The sequence below is a fragment of the Sinocyclocheilus rhinocerous genome, unplaced genomic scaffold, assembly GCF_001515625.1.
Source record: "Sinocyclocheilus rhinocerous isolate Xijiao unplaced genomic scaffold, SAMN03320098_v1.1 scaffold1314, whole genome shotgun sequence".
NCBI lineage: Eukaryota > Metazoa > Chordata > Actinopteri > Cypriniformes > Cyprinidae > Sinocyclocheilus > Sinocyclocheilus rhinocerous.
Genome location: NW_015644118.1, coordinates 536,940 through 548,939, shown reverse-complemented (window position 1 = coordinate 548,939; position 12,000 = coordinate 536,940). Strand labels below are relative to the sequence as shown.

General features: G+C 36.4%; 1 protein-coding gene across 1 annotated transcript in view; it reads left to right on the top strand.

The window, feature by feature from the left end:
* Window positions 1-12,000, top strand: part of cacna1ea (calcium channel, voltage-dependent, R type, alpha 1E subunit a) — a 127,716-nt gene that overhangs the window by 101,634 nt on the left and 14,082 nt on the right. The window contains 12 exon segments of the mRNA XM_016575602.1: window positions 1,374-1,482; window positions 1,568-1,697; window positions 3,084-3,178; window positions 3,513-3,524; window positions 3,646-3,742; window positions 4,977-5,137; window positions 5,334-5,468; window positions 7,772-7,973; window positions 9,746-9,910; window positions 11,028-11,141; window positions 11,258-11,350; window positions 11,599-11,709. Coding sequence (XP_016431088.1) covers window positions 1,374-1,482; window positions 1,568-1,697; window positions 3,084-3,178; window positions 3,513-3,524; window positions 3,646-3,742; window positions 4,977-5,137; window positions 5,334-5,468; window positions 7,772-7,973; window positions 9,746-9,910; window positions 11,028-11,141; window positions 11,258-11,350; window positions 11,599-11,709 — 1,424 coding nt within the window.

The following is a 12,000-nucleotide window of genomic DNA, read 5'->3' as shown; positions in this document are numbered from 1 at the left end:
CACCATGACAAGAAATCGGTACTCGTATCGGCTGCAAAAATCCTGATCGGAGCATCCCTATTACATAAGTATTTCTACATAATATTTATCCTATATAATATCTATGCAATAGCTATATTAGTAATATTGTGCAACAAGCTCCTAGTTGTCTTCATTTAATAAGTCATACTGAGTTGAAAACATAAAAATAACACTAAAAATAAAAAATAACAATTAATTTGAGCTATTATATTTTTATTATAGATAGATGATATGTAATGTCTATTCAATATTTTTATATTATATATATATTAGGGGTGTGCACGAATAGTCGAATATTCAAATTCCAGCTTTGCTGGCCGTAAATGCAGTAGCCTAAATCCCCGATAAATCCTGAGCACACAAATTTGTCAAGTGAAACTGAGTTATCACTAAAATAAGGAATCATATGAAATACAAACACCGAAACGTCTTTCTAGTTGAATGAAGAAAAAACAGCGGCACATCACTGCATTCACTGCAGGTAGGCACAGATGTACCCCGAGTGAGGCCGAGAGATCACTCACTTTCTCTGCTGCCGGCTTTATTGTTAACAGACTAAGGCCGTGTATCCACCAAAGCGTTTTTTCTCGAGGCTAGCATATTTTATCAATAGTTTTCAATGGGAGCGCCACATTTTTTAAGACATCAGCAGTACAACAATGCGCTAATAAATGTTCAGCTTTGGGCAAAACGCACCGCTCTTCACTGTCAGTTTTCAGTCAGCCGTCCAATCACAGTGGAGGATGGGCGGGGCAAAAAACACACTGACCAACTGTCACATCCTACTTGTACTACGACTGAACGACAATGGAGAAGTTAATATTGATATATGAAATGTTGCATGCATTATTTTAAAAATAATGCATGCAACATTTTATTCGTGATGCGTCTGCCACATTACTTCAGTGGCTATTCTTTATCACAGCAACCAAAGTGCCTCCATAGCGCTCGCAAGCGTTCACAGCTAGGCATTTTCAGAAGAGCGCCTGGCGTTTTCAGCTCGCTAAAAATGCTTTAGCATGTACATGCACAGTACATGTGGGGGTTTTTTTTCAACAAGAACATGTGAAACAATGCAAACACGATAACCACATGCCAACTCGAGTGTATATGTATGTGCTTTATAGCCATTTTTCCATTCGCTCTGCGCTCTGTGTTGAAGGCTTTTTTTCTGTACATTTTTGTTTGCACATATTGTTTAATGTTTTCAAATGAAAAGAAAAAACACAGGATATATAATTTATAACTTTGTTGTGCATATAGCCTGATAAGATTGTTCAGAAATGGTGATAAGATAAGATTGTTCATCATGTAAAAGCTCCCAAATTCTAATATATACCTGGATTTTACAGGTAATAGTAAAGACGTGGAGGCCTCAAAACCAGAGAAAGAAGAGGAAACCCCAGATGCACCAGAAGCCCCTCCACCTGTCAGCATGTTCATCTTCAAACCCAACAACCCGTAAGGCTGAATCTTTATGTAGCCACAGCTGTATTCTATATTTTATGAATATTTTCTCTTTTTATGAATAGAATCTCTTTCACAGTGTCCGCAGGGCCTGCCACTATATTGTCAATCTTCGTTATTTTGAGATGTCAATCCTTCTTGTGATCGCTGCCAGCAGTATCGCCTTGGCTGCTGAAGACCCTGTCAACACTAATTCGGACAGGAACAAAGTAAGAATTCCCCTCCATTGCCATGTCTCCATTTTTCAAAAATTGTGTATACAACAACCATATGCAAATAGTTCTGCTACAGTTCTCGGATGGTCTAAATTAGAATTGCATTTATATTTTATTAAGTGCTTCTAAGGAAACTTACTAACATTGATGAGTATCTTTAACTTAGTTAATTTACCCATTACCCATCATTAGTTGTCATTAATATTTCTGGGTAATTTTCATGTTCTGCAGTATGACAGGCTGTATCTAAAACTACTGTAAACAGCAATTTCCTAATACTTTTATAATGCATGCAAGTTTCATGACTTCATATTAAATGAGATACTTAATGGAAAATTGTGCTTTTAAAATTTCATTTGTCACTGTAAAAAAAAAAATGTTGACCTAACACTTTTCATAATGCATGCATAGAAAATGTAATGTAAAAATGTTGATTAAAAAGACATGTTATAACTCCCCAGTGTCATTACAAATGAAATATCTGTCTGTTACTTTGAACAAATAAAAAAGAGAATTTATTTCCATGTAAAATCTTTCATTTTTGATGAAAGTGACGTGACATGTGGCCGAGTATGGTGACCCATACTCGGATTTAGTGCTCTGCATTTACCCATCCAAAGTGCACACACACAGCAGTGAACACACACAAACCGTGAACACACACCCGGAGCAGTGGGCAGCCATTTATGCTGCGGCGCCCGGGGAGCAGTTGGGGGTTCGGTGCCTTGCTCAAGGGCACCTCAGTCGTGGTATTGAAGGTGGAAGAGAGCGCTGTACATTCACTCCCCCACCTACAATCCCTGCTGGTACGAGATTCGAACCCACAACCTTTGGGTTATGAGTCCGACTCTCTAACCGTTAGGCCACGACTTCCCCCATGATATAAATAAATACACAGTAGATTGATTTTTGAGTTTCTTTGGTTCTGATGATATTGCTCCCTGATGGTCTTGAAGTGTTTGGCATTTTTTGCAAGCTAATAGAAATTAGATTTTTGTTGCAGGTTTTACATTTCCCTAGTGACAGTGCACCAGCTGTGTAAAACCACAGCTAATTACATGCTAAGACTCTTCCAGTAATAGATGATGAGATCTTGCGTGTATGTAAACGAATTACAAAAACTATGTTTTAGATGTAGAAAACTGAGAAGCTGAAGAAGAAACCCATTTCCCTTTCAGAAATGCACAAACTTGTATTTAAATCTATACAGTGAGGGTAATGTCAGTGCTGTGACTTTCTTGGTAGATCCATCGTGAGAATAGCAACATTCTGGCTTGTTCAAATTTAACAGTCAATGACAAACAATGCTAATGTCTCTTAAGTCTTTTGTAATTGTGTGTTTGCTAATGCTGACATTGTAATCCTTTTTGGATTATGCAGGGTTTGATCTTACACGATGGCTCCTATTTCCGTGACCTGTGGAACATTCTGGACTTCATAGTTGTGGTGGGAGCTCTGGTGGCCTTTGCTCTCACGTAAGTCAAATGATGAACAGGTGTAATTTAGCATTTTGTTGGTAAAGTTGATACATATTGATGAAGCTTTTTAGGTGCATTGCTCAAATGTTTTGTTATTCATCTTCAAATCCCATTAATGTTGTGTGATAACTACATGACTTATGTGAGAAAAAACATTCAGACATTTCAAATTCTTGACACATATTGATGTTAGTTGATGCTCTCTTTTCTGTGTTGTGTGTGTAAAACACTTCTTTGTTCATTGAGAAGCTCTTTGATTCAGAATGCCTGTCTGTTTCTCATTTTTTCTCTGTTGGTCTTCTTGTGGATTGTGGCTAACGGCATCTGGCAGGAATGTAATGGGGTAAACACATTCTCTAGTGATTTTGCGCCATATAATAATGTGTGTGTGTGTGTGTTTGTATTTGTACATGAGAAGTAGGACAGTTTTTTTATTTAGTTACACATGTTTTCATGCTATACAGGAGTAACACAGGAAGAGACATTAAAACCATCAAATCACTCCGTGTTCTCAGAGTATTGAGGCCTCTTAAGACTATTAAAAGACTTCCCAAACTCAAGGTATGTGAACATGAAAGGAATACACCACCGTTCAAAAGTCAGGGGTCAAAAGGTTTGTTTGTTTGTTTGTTTGTTTTGAAAGAAATTAATACTTTTATTCTTTATGAATGCATTAAATTGATCAAACATGACAGTGAAGTGTTACACAAGATTTCTATTTCAAATAAATGCTGTTTTATTTAACTTTCTATTCATCAAAGAATCCTAAAAAATGTATCACAGTTTCCACAAAAGCATTAAGCAGCACTCCTTTTTTTAACATTGATAATAATAAGAGATGTTTCTTGAGCAACAAATGAGTATAGTAGAATTATTTCTGAAGGATCATGTGTTTTTAATGTAGTTTTGATCAAATAAATTCAGCTTTGGTGAGCATAAGAGGTTTCTTTAAAAAAATAAAGATTTAAAAAAAATATTTTTGATCCCTGTGTGTGTGTGTGTGTGTGTGTGTGTGTGGGTACAAATCTTTGTTGAATTGTAAGACATTACTGGATTAGGCAATTAGTTGAATACTTGATTAGTTGAACAGTGTGTGTGTATCTACGTTGTTCATTTTGAATTATTTGAAGTTGATTATTTGACAAATGTGGTCAGCAAAGCAGCAGAATGAGATCAATGAGATAAGAGGGAAGGTGATGAAACTCTCTTGCCATGTGTGAAAAGACTGCATTAGTATTTTCAGTTCCCAGTCCTCACAGTCTGACAGAGCTCTCAGTGTGTGTGTGTGTTTGTGTATCTTGGGTTTGTGGTGTAAGAGGTGGAGAAAGAGCCAGCAATGTGTGGAAAAAAGAGGCAAAGTGATAAAGTGTGAGAGACAGATTTAAGAGACAGACGGACAACTGTTTTTCTAAAGTAGAGCAAATTTCATTAGAGACTTAAGTGTTGCAAATATCTCAGCTGGGAAAAGATAGCTTTTTTAACTGCTTTAATTTTGTACTGACCATTACAATAACACTTTAGCACAACACTCAACTGAAATATTTAGAATATCACCAAAGAATAGTCAAATAAGTCAGTTTTACTGTACATAGATTTTTGTCAGTCCATATTTTTGTACATGCATAATTTCAGTTATAAAGCTGAAATAAAATATGAATATTACAAGAAAAACATAAACGCAAAATAGTTGAAGTTCTAAAATTACCAAAATAAAAATGAAATAACAATAAAGTTAAATAGAAATTATAAAATTGTCATTATCTCTCATTGTTCTTTCTCTCTTTTTGATTTGCAGGCTGTGTTTGACTGTGTGGTCACATCACTAAAGAATGTCTTCAACATCCTCATCGTCTACAAGCTCTTTATGTTCATATTTGCAGTCATTGCAGTGCAACTTTTCAAAGGGAAATTTTACTACTGTACTGACAGTTCCAAGGACACAGAAGACGAGTGCAAGTGGGTGCCCATTACATCTGCAATATAAATTCTAAATATAATGCTAAAATTAATTTTAAAGCTGCTCAGACATTATTCAAAGCTCAGAAGATTTTAGAAAATGTCATTGCTGCTATGAATAGAAGAATGAGATTTTAGGAGTGCAAAATCTTCTCTGCAAATGATGTGGAAAATGTTTTTTCTTAATGTTTTATAGGGGTTACTACATTGACTATGACAAAGACAAGAAAAAGGAGAAACGAGAGTGGAAGAGACGTGATTTTCATTATGATAACATCATCTGGGCTTTGTTGACTCTCTTCACTGTATCCACTGGGGAAGGGTGGCCGCAGTAAGAGCCAACTTTATTATATATGTTTTCACACTGTATCATTTTGACACACTTATTAACACCTTAAGGAGATTAACATTCTACTTAACACCTTTCTAGAAGCTGTGCTGATATTTGCATATTCAGAAACTCACATTTTCACCTTCTAGAGCAGTGGTTCTCAACCTTTTTTACTTCAAGGCCCCTCTCCTCTCCACATCAATACAGCAATGCATATTTTGCAAAAACTTAAAAGTACTTACTCTGCTTAGTTATACAGTAATTTCAGAACTAAACACACCAAAATACAAATGAAAAATAAAAATTAATGTGTGGAAACTGGGTTGACATCACCAGTGAACAGTTCCTCTGTCAGAACAAGCAGTTGTGTCTATGTTTGGAGTGTCTGATGCCCATATGTACATAAACACCACTGATCCTCACAAACTTCTCCAAAACACACTTCTTCGATGAGCATCCATTATTAAACACTCAAAGTACATTAATTTTGACAGCTATTAGTATATATTTCAGTGTTCATGCAGAAATACGATATGAGAGCACTCACACATGTTTTGGTTGTGCATCAATAATAACAGATTCAGGTGCGCCTAATGTACGACTCCTGTATGTCACTGTACTTTGATTATAGTCATCATCAATCAAAACTTTACTAGTGCGACACTGGTTTGTTTTATCCAACCAAGAGCTGTAATTTGCGTATCATATGCTCCTGCGGTGGTTGGGTGTTTTGAGCTGCTGTTTGTAGCAGAGAGAGGTGGTGCTTTGTTAATTTTTTTATTTAACATATAAATTGTAAAATTAATGAATAATATGAATATATTTCATTTTAATTTATCTCATGGCCTCTCTGGAGAATCAGTGATGCCCCATAGTGGGCCACAGCCCCCCTCGTTGAGAACCACTATTGTAGAGGCAACTTACACAATTTTGGCCGATTTGCTAACCTCCAACAATTAAACTGCTCCCATCCCTTCAACCTCACCCCCTTTCTAAATGCCTCCTAAAGGGCCCGATATACTTCCAGCGAAATCGAAGAACGAAATGATGTGACGTCATTTCGAACAAAATCCGGCAAAAACAAAGTTCGTTTTGGGAGTTCGAAATGGCTTGCCAAAGCAAATTCTCCAGAAAAGTTCATTCCGGCTGCAAAACACCTTTGTACTACCACTGGTCCGTGACGATTGCGTCATAGGAGGTGTGTGCTAAGGCTCCGCCTTCTTTCACGAGGAAATCTTCTCTGGGTTCATTTTGTCTATCGAGTCCTTGGAGATGAGATGTCCACGGGTAAAAACAATAATCGCAGTGGAGAGCCTCTTTATAGTAGCAAATTAAGTTGTGCTTCTGATGAAATGAGACACTGACACTGTTTTTCATGTTTAATACTGCTGATTGCTTTTAAACAATATATTAAATAAAGTGCCATGTAAATACACTTGACGTGACTTCACAGGGGTGGTAATTTGCAGAGCTTGTGCAAACATAGCCATGTTGCTATGAACAGCTTTTTATAAAAAAAATACTTGCTGTTCTCTCCATTTTTGTTGTGTTTATTTTATTACTGAGAGGAAAGCGTGCAGCACATATTTACATATTCATATAAACGGCGCTTTCATCAGAGTGGGCGGTGTCGGGATGTTCGATAGCAGTATACCACTGCTCACGTATTTCGAACTTCGTTTTACCCATAAACGAAGAACGAAAAATAACTTTGTTTTGAGTATATCGGGGCCTTAAGACAAGTCAGATAATACATTGCCAACAAACCTGAATGCTCAACAAGGCAAAAAGGGGTAGAACTGATGCATATTTTTCAGTCATACATAAATAAAGCAGGTAAGATTTCTGTAATAACACTAGTAAACAGAATGTTTAAATAGTGTTTTAAAGAAGTTTTTTTTAAATATGCAGTAACCTTTTGTTGTATCTGATATTCCAAAAATCATTGCTTGCAGCACCTTTAAGCCACACTTGTGTGAATCCCATTACATTAGATTAATATCAATTCAAGTGACATGTTTGAACAAATGTTGCTAGAGCACTAACCTCACTTTTCTGAGACTTTTTTTTTTTTTTTGCAGTGATTTTAAACCAACTAGTCTATAGGTGATTTTAGTATGTGTATGAAGTCAGCTCCCCTCAAGTTCGGACAGGTGTCCTAGCAGAGTAACCACAGATGTGGTTCATCACATTAACTATTCACATGTTCCACTAATGTTTGGCAGCCAAAAAGTGTCCAAATACTATATATCATAGATAAATGTATAAAGTTTTGTCTGTTAACAAACTCTTTGGTATTGTAGAGTTTTGCAGCACTCTGTGGATGTGACCGAGGAGGACCGGGGTCCCAGTCAGGGAAACAGAATGGAGATGTCCATCTTTTACATCATTTATTTTGTGGTGTTTCCCTTCTTCTTCGTCAACATATTTGTGGCCCTCATCATCATCACCTTCCAAGAGCAGGGTGACAAAATGATGGAGGAGTGCAGTCTGGAGAAAAACGAGGTGACTGATCTCGTTTTTATGTTCATGTTGCAAATCCAGCCGAGTACATGTGTGTACTATAGTAATGTGTATAGAAGCAATTGCAACACAAAGAAAAGTCTTGATGTTCTTATGTGATTTGCTGTTGAATTTTTATCAGAGCGCTGCCACTTGTGCATACGGCATGAGTGCTTTTCATAGAAGTATTCATTTTCTTCACTTCAGCAGTCTCAAAGGACCTTTTGAATGAGAAGTGCTCCAGATTCAAGACATTATTTTGACATCCAAATATTTGTGCATGTCTTATCAACCCAAAGCTAATGTAGCTGAAATGGGCATGTGTATCTTCATTCATGGCAAACTCAGAGATAAATCTACTTCTGCACTTCCTTCCCTTTGATATCTTTTATTTCTAGTCTTCAAAAAGAAGTAGGCCAGGAACAGTATAGAGTCAATCGATAAAAAAATTAACTAATTAACCACACATTTTTTCTGAAATTAATCGCGATTAATCCCACCTAACGTTAAAGTGATTAAATATACTTTTATATTGAAATAATTTCATATTTAATCTTTAAATTGATGAAGAAACAACATTAAGACTAACATTAAGAGTATATTTTTAATATTTAATGACATCTTTTTATGACTGAAGGTGAATATCACTGATACCCTTCAGCAAGTATCTCAAAATTATGGGGAAGCTGTGCTTCCCCTGCCTCCCCCGACGAGCCGCCACTGGTAGGAAATATGCAGAAATTTGATAAAGTTATCAAATACTAAATTCAAAATTAAATATTGAATCCTTAAAGCTACAAAAGTTATTGATTTCCTCTTTTTTCTTTTGTTCTTTGATTTACAGACATCACAGCAGCTGGTTATTAGGTTATTTTGGCTGCTTTAAGAGCTGCCGTTGCTGAACATGACGCAGATCTGACACGCATCGTATTTTCTCACAACTCTTTGCTTTTCTGACCCACTTCAGGTCTTAAAATTTCTACTAATGAGCTGACAGTGAATCGGGTGTGTTAGATGAAGGAGACAGTGCTGGGGTGCTCCAGGACAGTTTTGAAAACCACTGCATTGTAGAGACATGTTCTTAAATGTGACTCATATATAACAAACACTTACATGCACAGTTTAAGGCAGCTTTAATCGCCTTTTTGGTACCTTCATGACTTAACTGATGACATAACTACGACATGCTTGCTTGTAGTTTCATTTGCGATTTAATATGAAGTTATATACAGAGCGTGCAACAGCATTTGTGCATGCAATTGAAGAGCACGTGCTACGAGCACAGCATAACGGCTGACAGGACAGGAAAATTAGTTTTTACTGACATATGACCTGACAACATCTCATCTGACCAAAGTTCACAGTATATGTGTGCTTATTTATTTATTTTTTTTCTCTGTCATGCCCTCTGTCAGTCCACTCAGAAAAATAAAAAAATTCTGTCATTTACTCACCCATGTGTCGTTACAAATCTGAATGCATTTAATTCTTCTGCCGAACACGATAGATGATATTTTGAATGATGTTGGTAACCAAACTGTTTTGGGTCCCATTGATTTTCATAGTATTTTGTGTCCATACTATGGAAGTCAGTGGAACCTGAAATCATTCTTTGGGTAGACTATCCCTTTAACTATCAATAACGTCATATTAGCTTTTTTTCTCAGACATTGTGACCTGAATCATGCACAAAAGTGCAAGCAATCTTATGTAATCTTATGTGAGGTTAATTGCAAATGTGCGAGAAACATTCTTACTGTATATTTCTCTCTTAGAGGGCTTGTATCGACTTTGCCATCAGTGCCAAACCTTTGACTCGCTATATGCCTCAGAACAGACAGACCTTACAGTACCGGCTGTGGCACTTTGTGGTGTCTCCCGTATTTGAATACACCATACTGACGATGATCGCCCTTAACACCATTGTTCTCATGATGAAGGTAAGGAGGAATTTCTTTATGTTGCTGCACTGTGATCTGTTTATTTATTTATTCATTCATTCATTTATCTATCTTATTAATAGCCATGCAAAAATACTTTCCCTCCACTTTGCGTTGAGGTATGCTGAAGCAGAAAGGGTTTACTTGCAGTAACCGTACATTATGCCTTAAATATAATGACAGAAATGGAAGGAAATATTATTCTTTTAGGTGTCTTGGTTATGAAAATTAAATGTAAACTTATTTTAAGCCTGTGAGTATATACCTCTTTCTCAATACCTCTTTCTCTATGTGTGTTTGTCAAAGTAAATTAGGTTGATTTAGCTGTTTTTCAGCCCTTGCTGGTGACCCCTGGTCTGTGATACTGCTAGAAAACCAGACAGCCATGAGTCACAGCTTATAAAATATTGATCTGAAGCACCAGCTACTATTTCACTTTTCCTCATTAGCTTTAGCCCGACATCTCCCGTGACTAATTTCACCTGGAGTTAGAGGTCGGTCTCCACTAGTCATCATGTCTGCAGTGGTCTGCCTAACACTGGAGCACAGAGAGAGTAATAGAGCACAGATATTTTTAGGTAGTGAACTGAAGTGTGAGCAGTTTCCTTTCTCTTTGTCTGTCTTATTCATTTAGTTTTCAGTTTTAATTTTCAAAGTGCTTTATTGGCATATTAGCATCCGTCAAGTTTATAATTTTATCGTGAAATGTAGGTGTTCCACAATAGAATGGCTCTAGACCTGAATATGCGTAAAATGATGCTTACTGTAAATAGCTATTTGGCTATTGCTTAACATTATCTGTAAGCCTGCATGGCCTAAGTGACATTAGTAGAAAAGGAATGTCTGTTTTATAATTAGGTCTTAAGTAGTTTGAATACTTGGGCAGTTTTAAGAAATAGTTGAAGTTTAAAGGCTCTCTGTACTTTGTATACTTGTGTTACATAGTTATTGCCATACTCAGTGGTTGCCAAGACATTGCTAGGCAGATGTGTAGGGTTTCTAACAGAGCTATTGAGAAAGAGTTGCGTCAATGGAAGTTCAAAATGCTTGATCATCATGTGATTCACATAGAAGTTCATGAAGTTTATGTTTGTCTCTCTTTTTTGCTTTCTATCAGCATCATGATCCTCGTATTGAAGGTTATGACAATGCGCTAAAATACCTCAACACTGTGTTCACTGTTATTTTCACTGTGGAATGTGTTCTCAAGATCCTGGCATTTGGAATTATGGTAAGCACACACTGGGAATATGATAATCTCTCTCTGTATATATATATACACTGTGTACATATATATATACAACGAAATGCATTTCCAGCATTCATTATTACCTTTATATCTTTCAGAATTATTTCAGAGACACATGGAATATATTTGACTTCATCACAGTCCTAGGAAGCATCACTGAAATTGTGGTTGACAAAGTCCACACTGTAAAAGTGAGAAATCAGTCAGCCTCATATACAGTATGTGTTCTTTGTAGGCAGTAGTCGTTTGCATGAGCAATTACGTCTGTATTCTAATTGCTTTTTAACCAGTATTTATTTGCACTAGCAAGCTTCTTTGTGTTTTGATTGCCTTGTACTCCATATTTATTTCCTCAAGCAATGACCTTTATATACTGATTGGTTTTTGTCCAGTATTTATTTGCACAAACAATCACCTCTGTGTTCTGATTGGTTTGCAGGGTTTTAATATGGGCTTCCTGAAGTTATTCCGGGCAGCTCGGCTGATTAAACTTCTGCGTCAGGGCTACACCATTCGTATTCTGCTCTGGACTTTTGTCCAGTCCTTCAAGGTCAGACATGGCTTTTACTACAGTAGCACTACATTGAAATGCCTTATTCCTTTTTGTATTTATCTTCTAAACACTCTTTTTGCTTTTATTTGAACAAAAGCCACTTAATATAAAATATTTTCTTTCAGAGAATAGATTCAGAGTTCTCATAATGCTGTTTCTACAGTTTCATAAAAGCCTATCAAAGTTTTGCACTGCATTGGTTTTGACAAAATGTTACTTCCACTTTAAACCATTAAACATTTTTTTTGTAACAATAATAATAATTTCAACTTTAATTTTTTTTTGGGG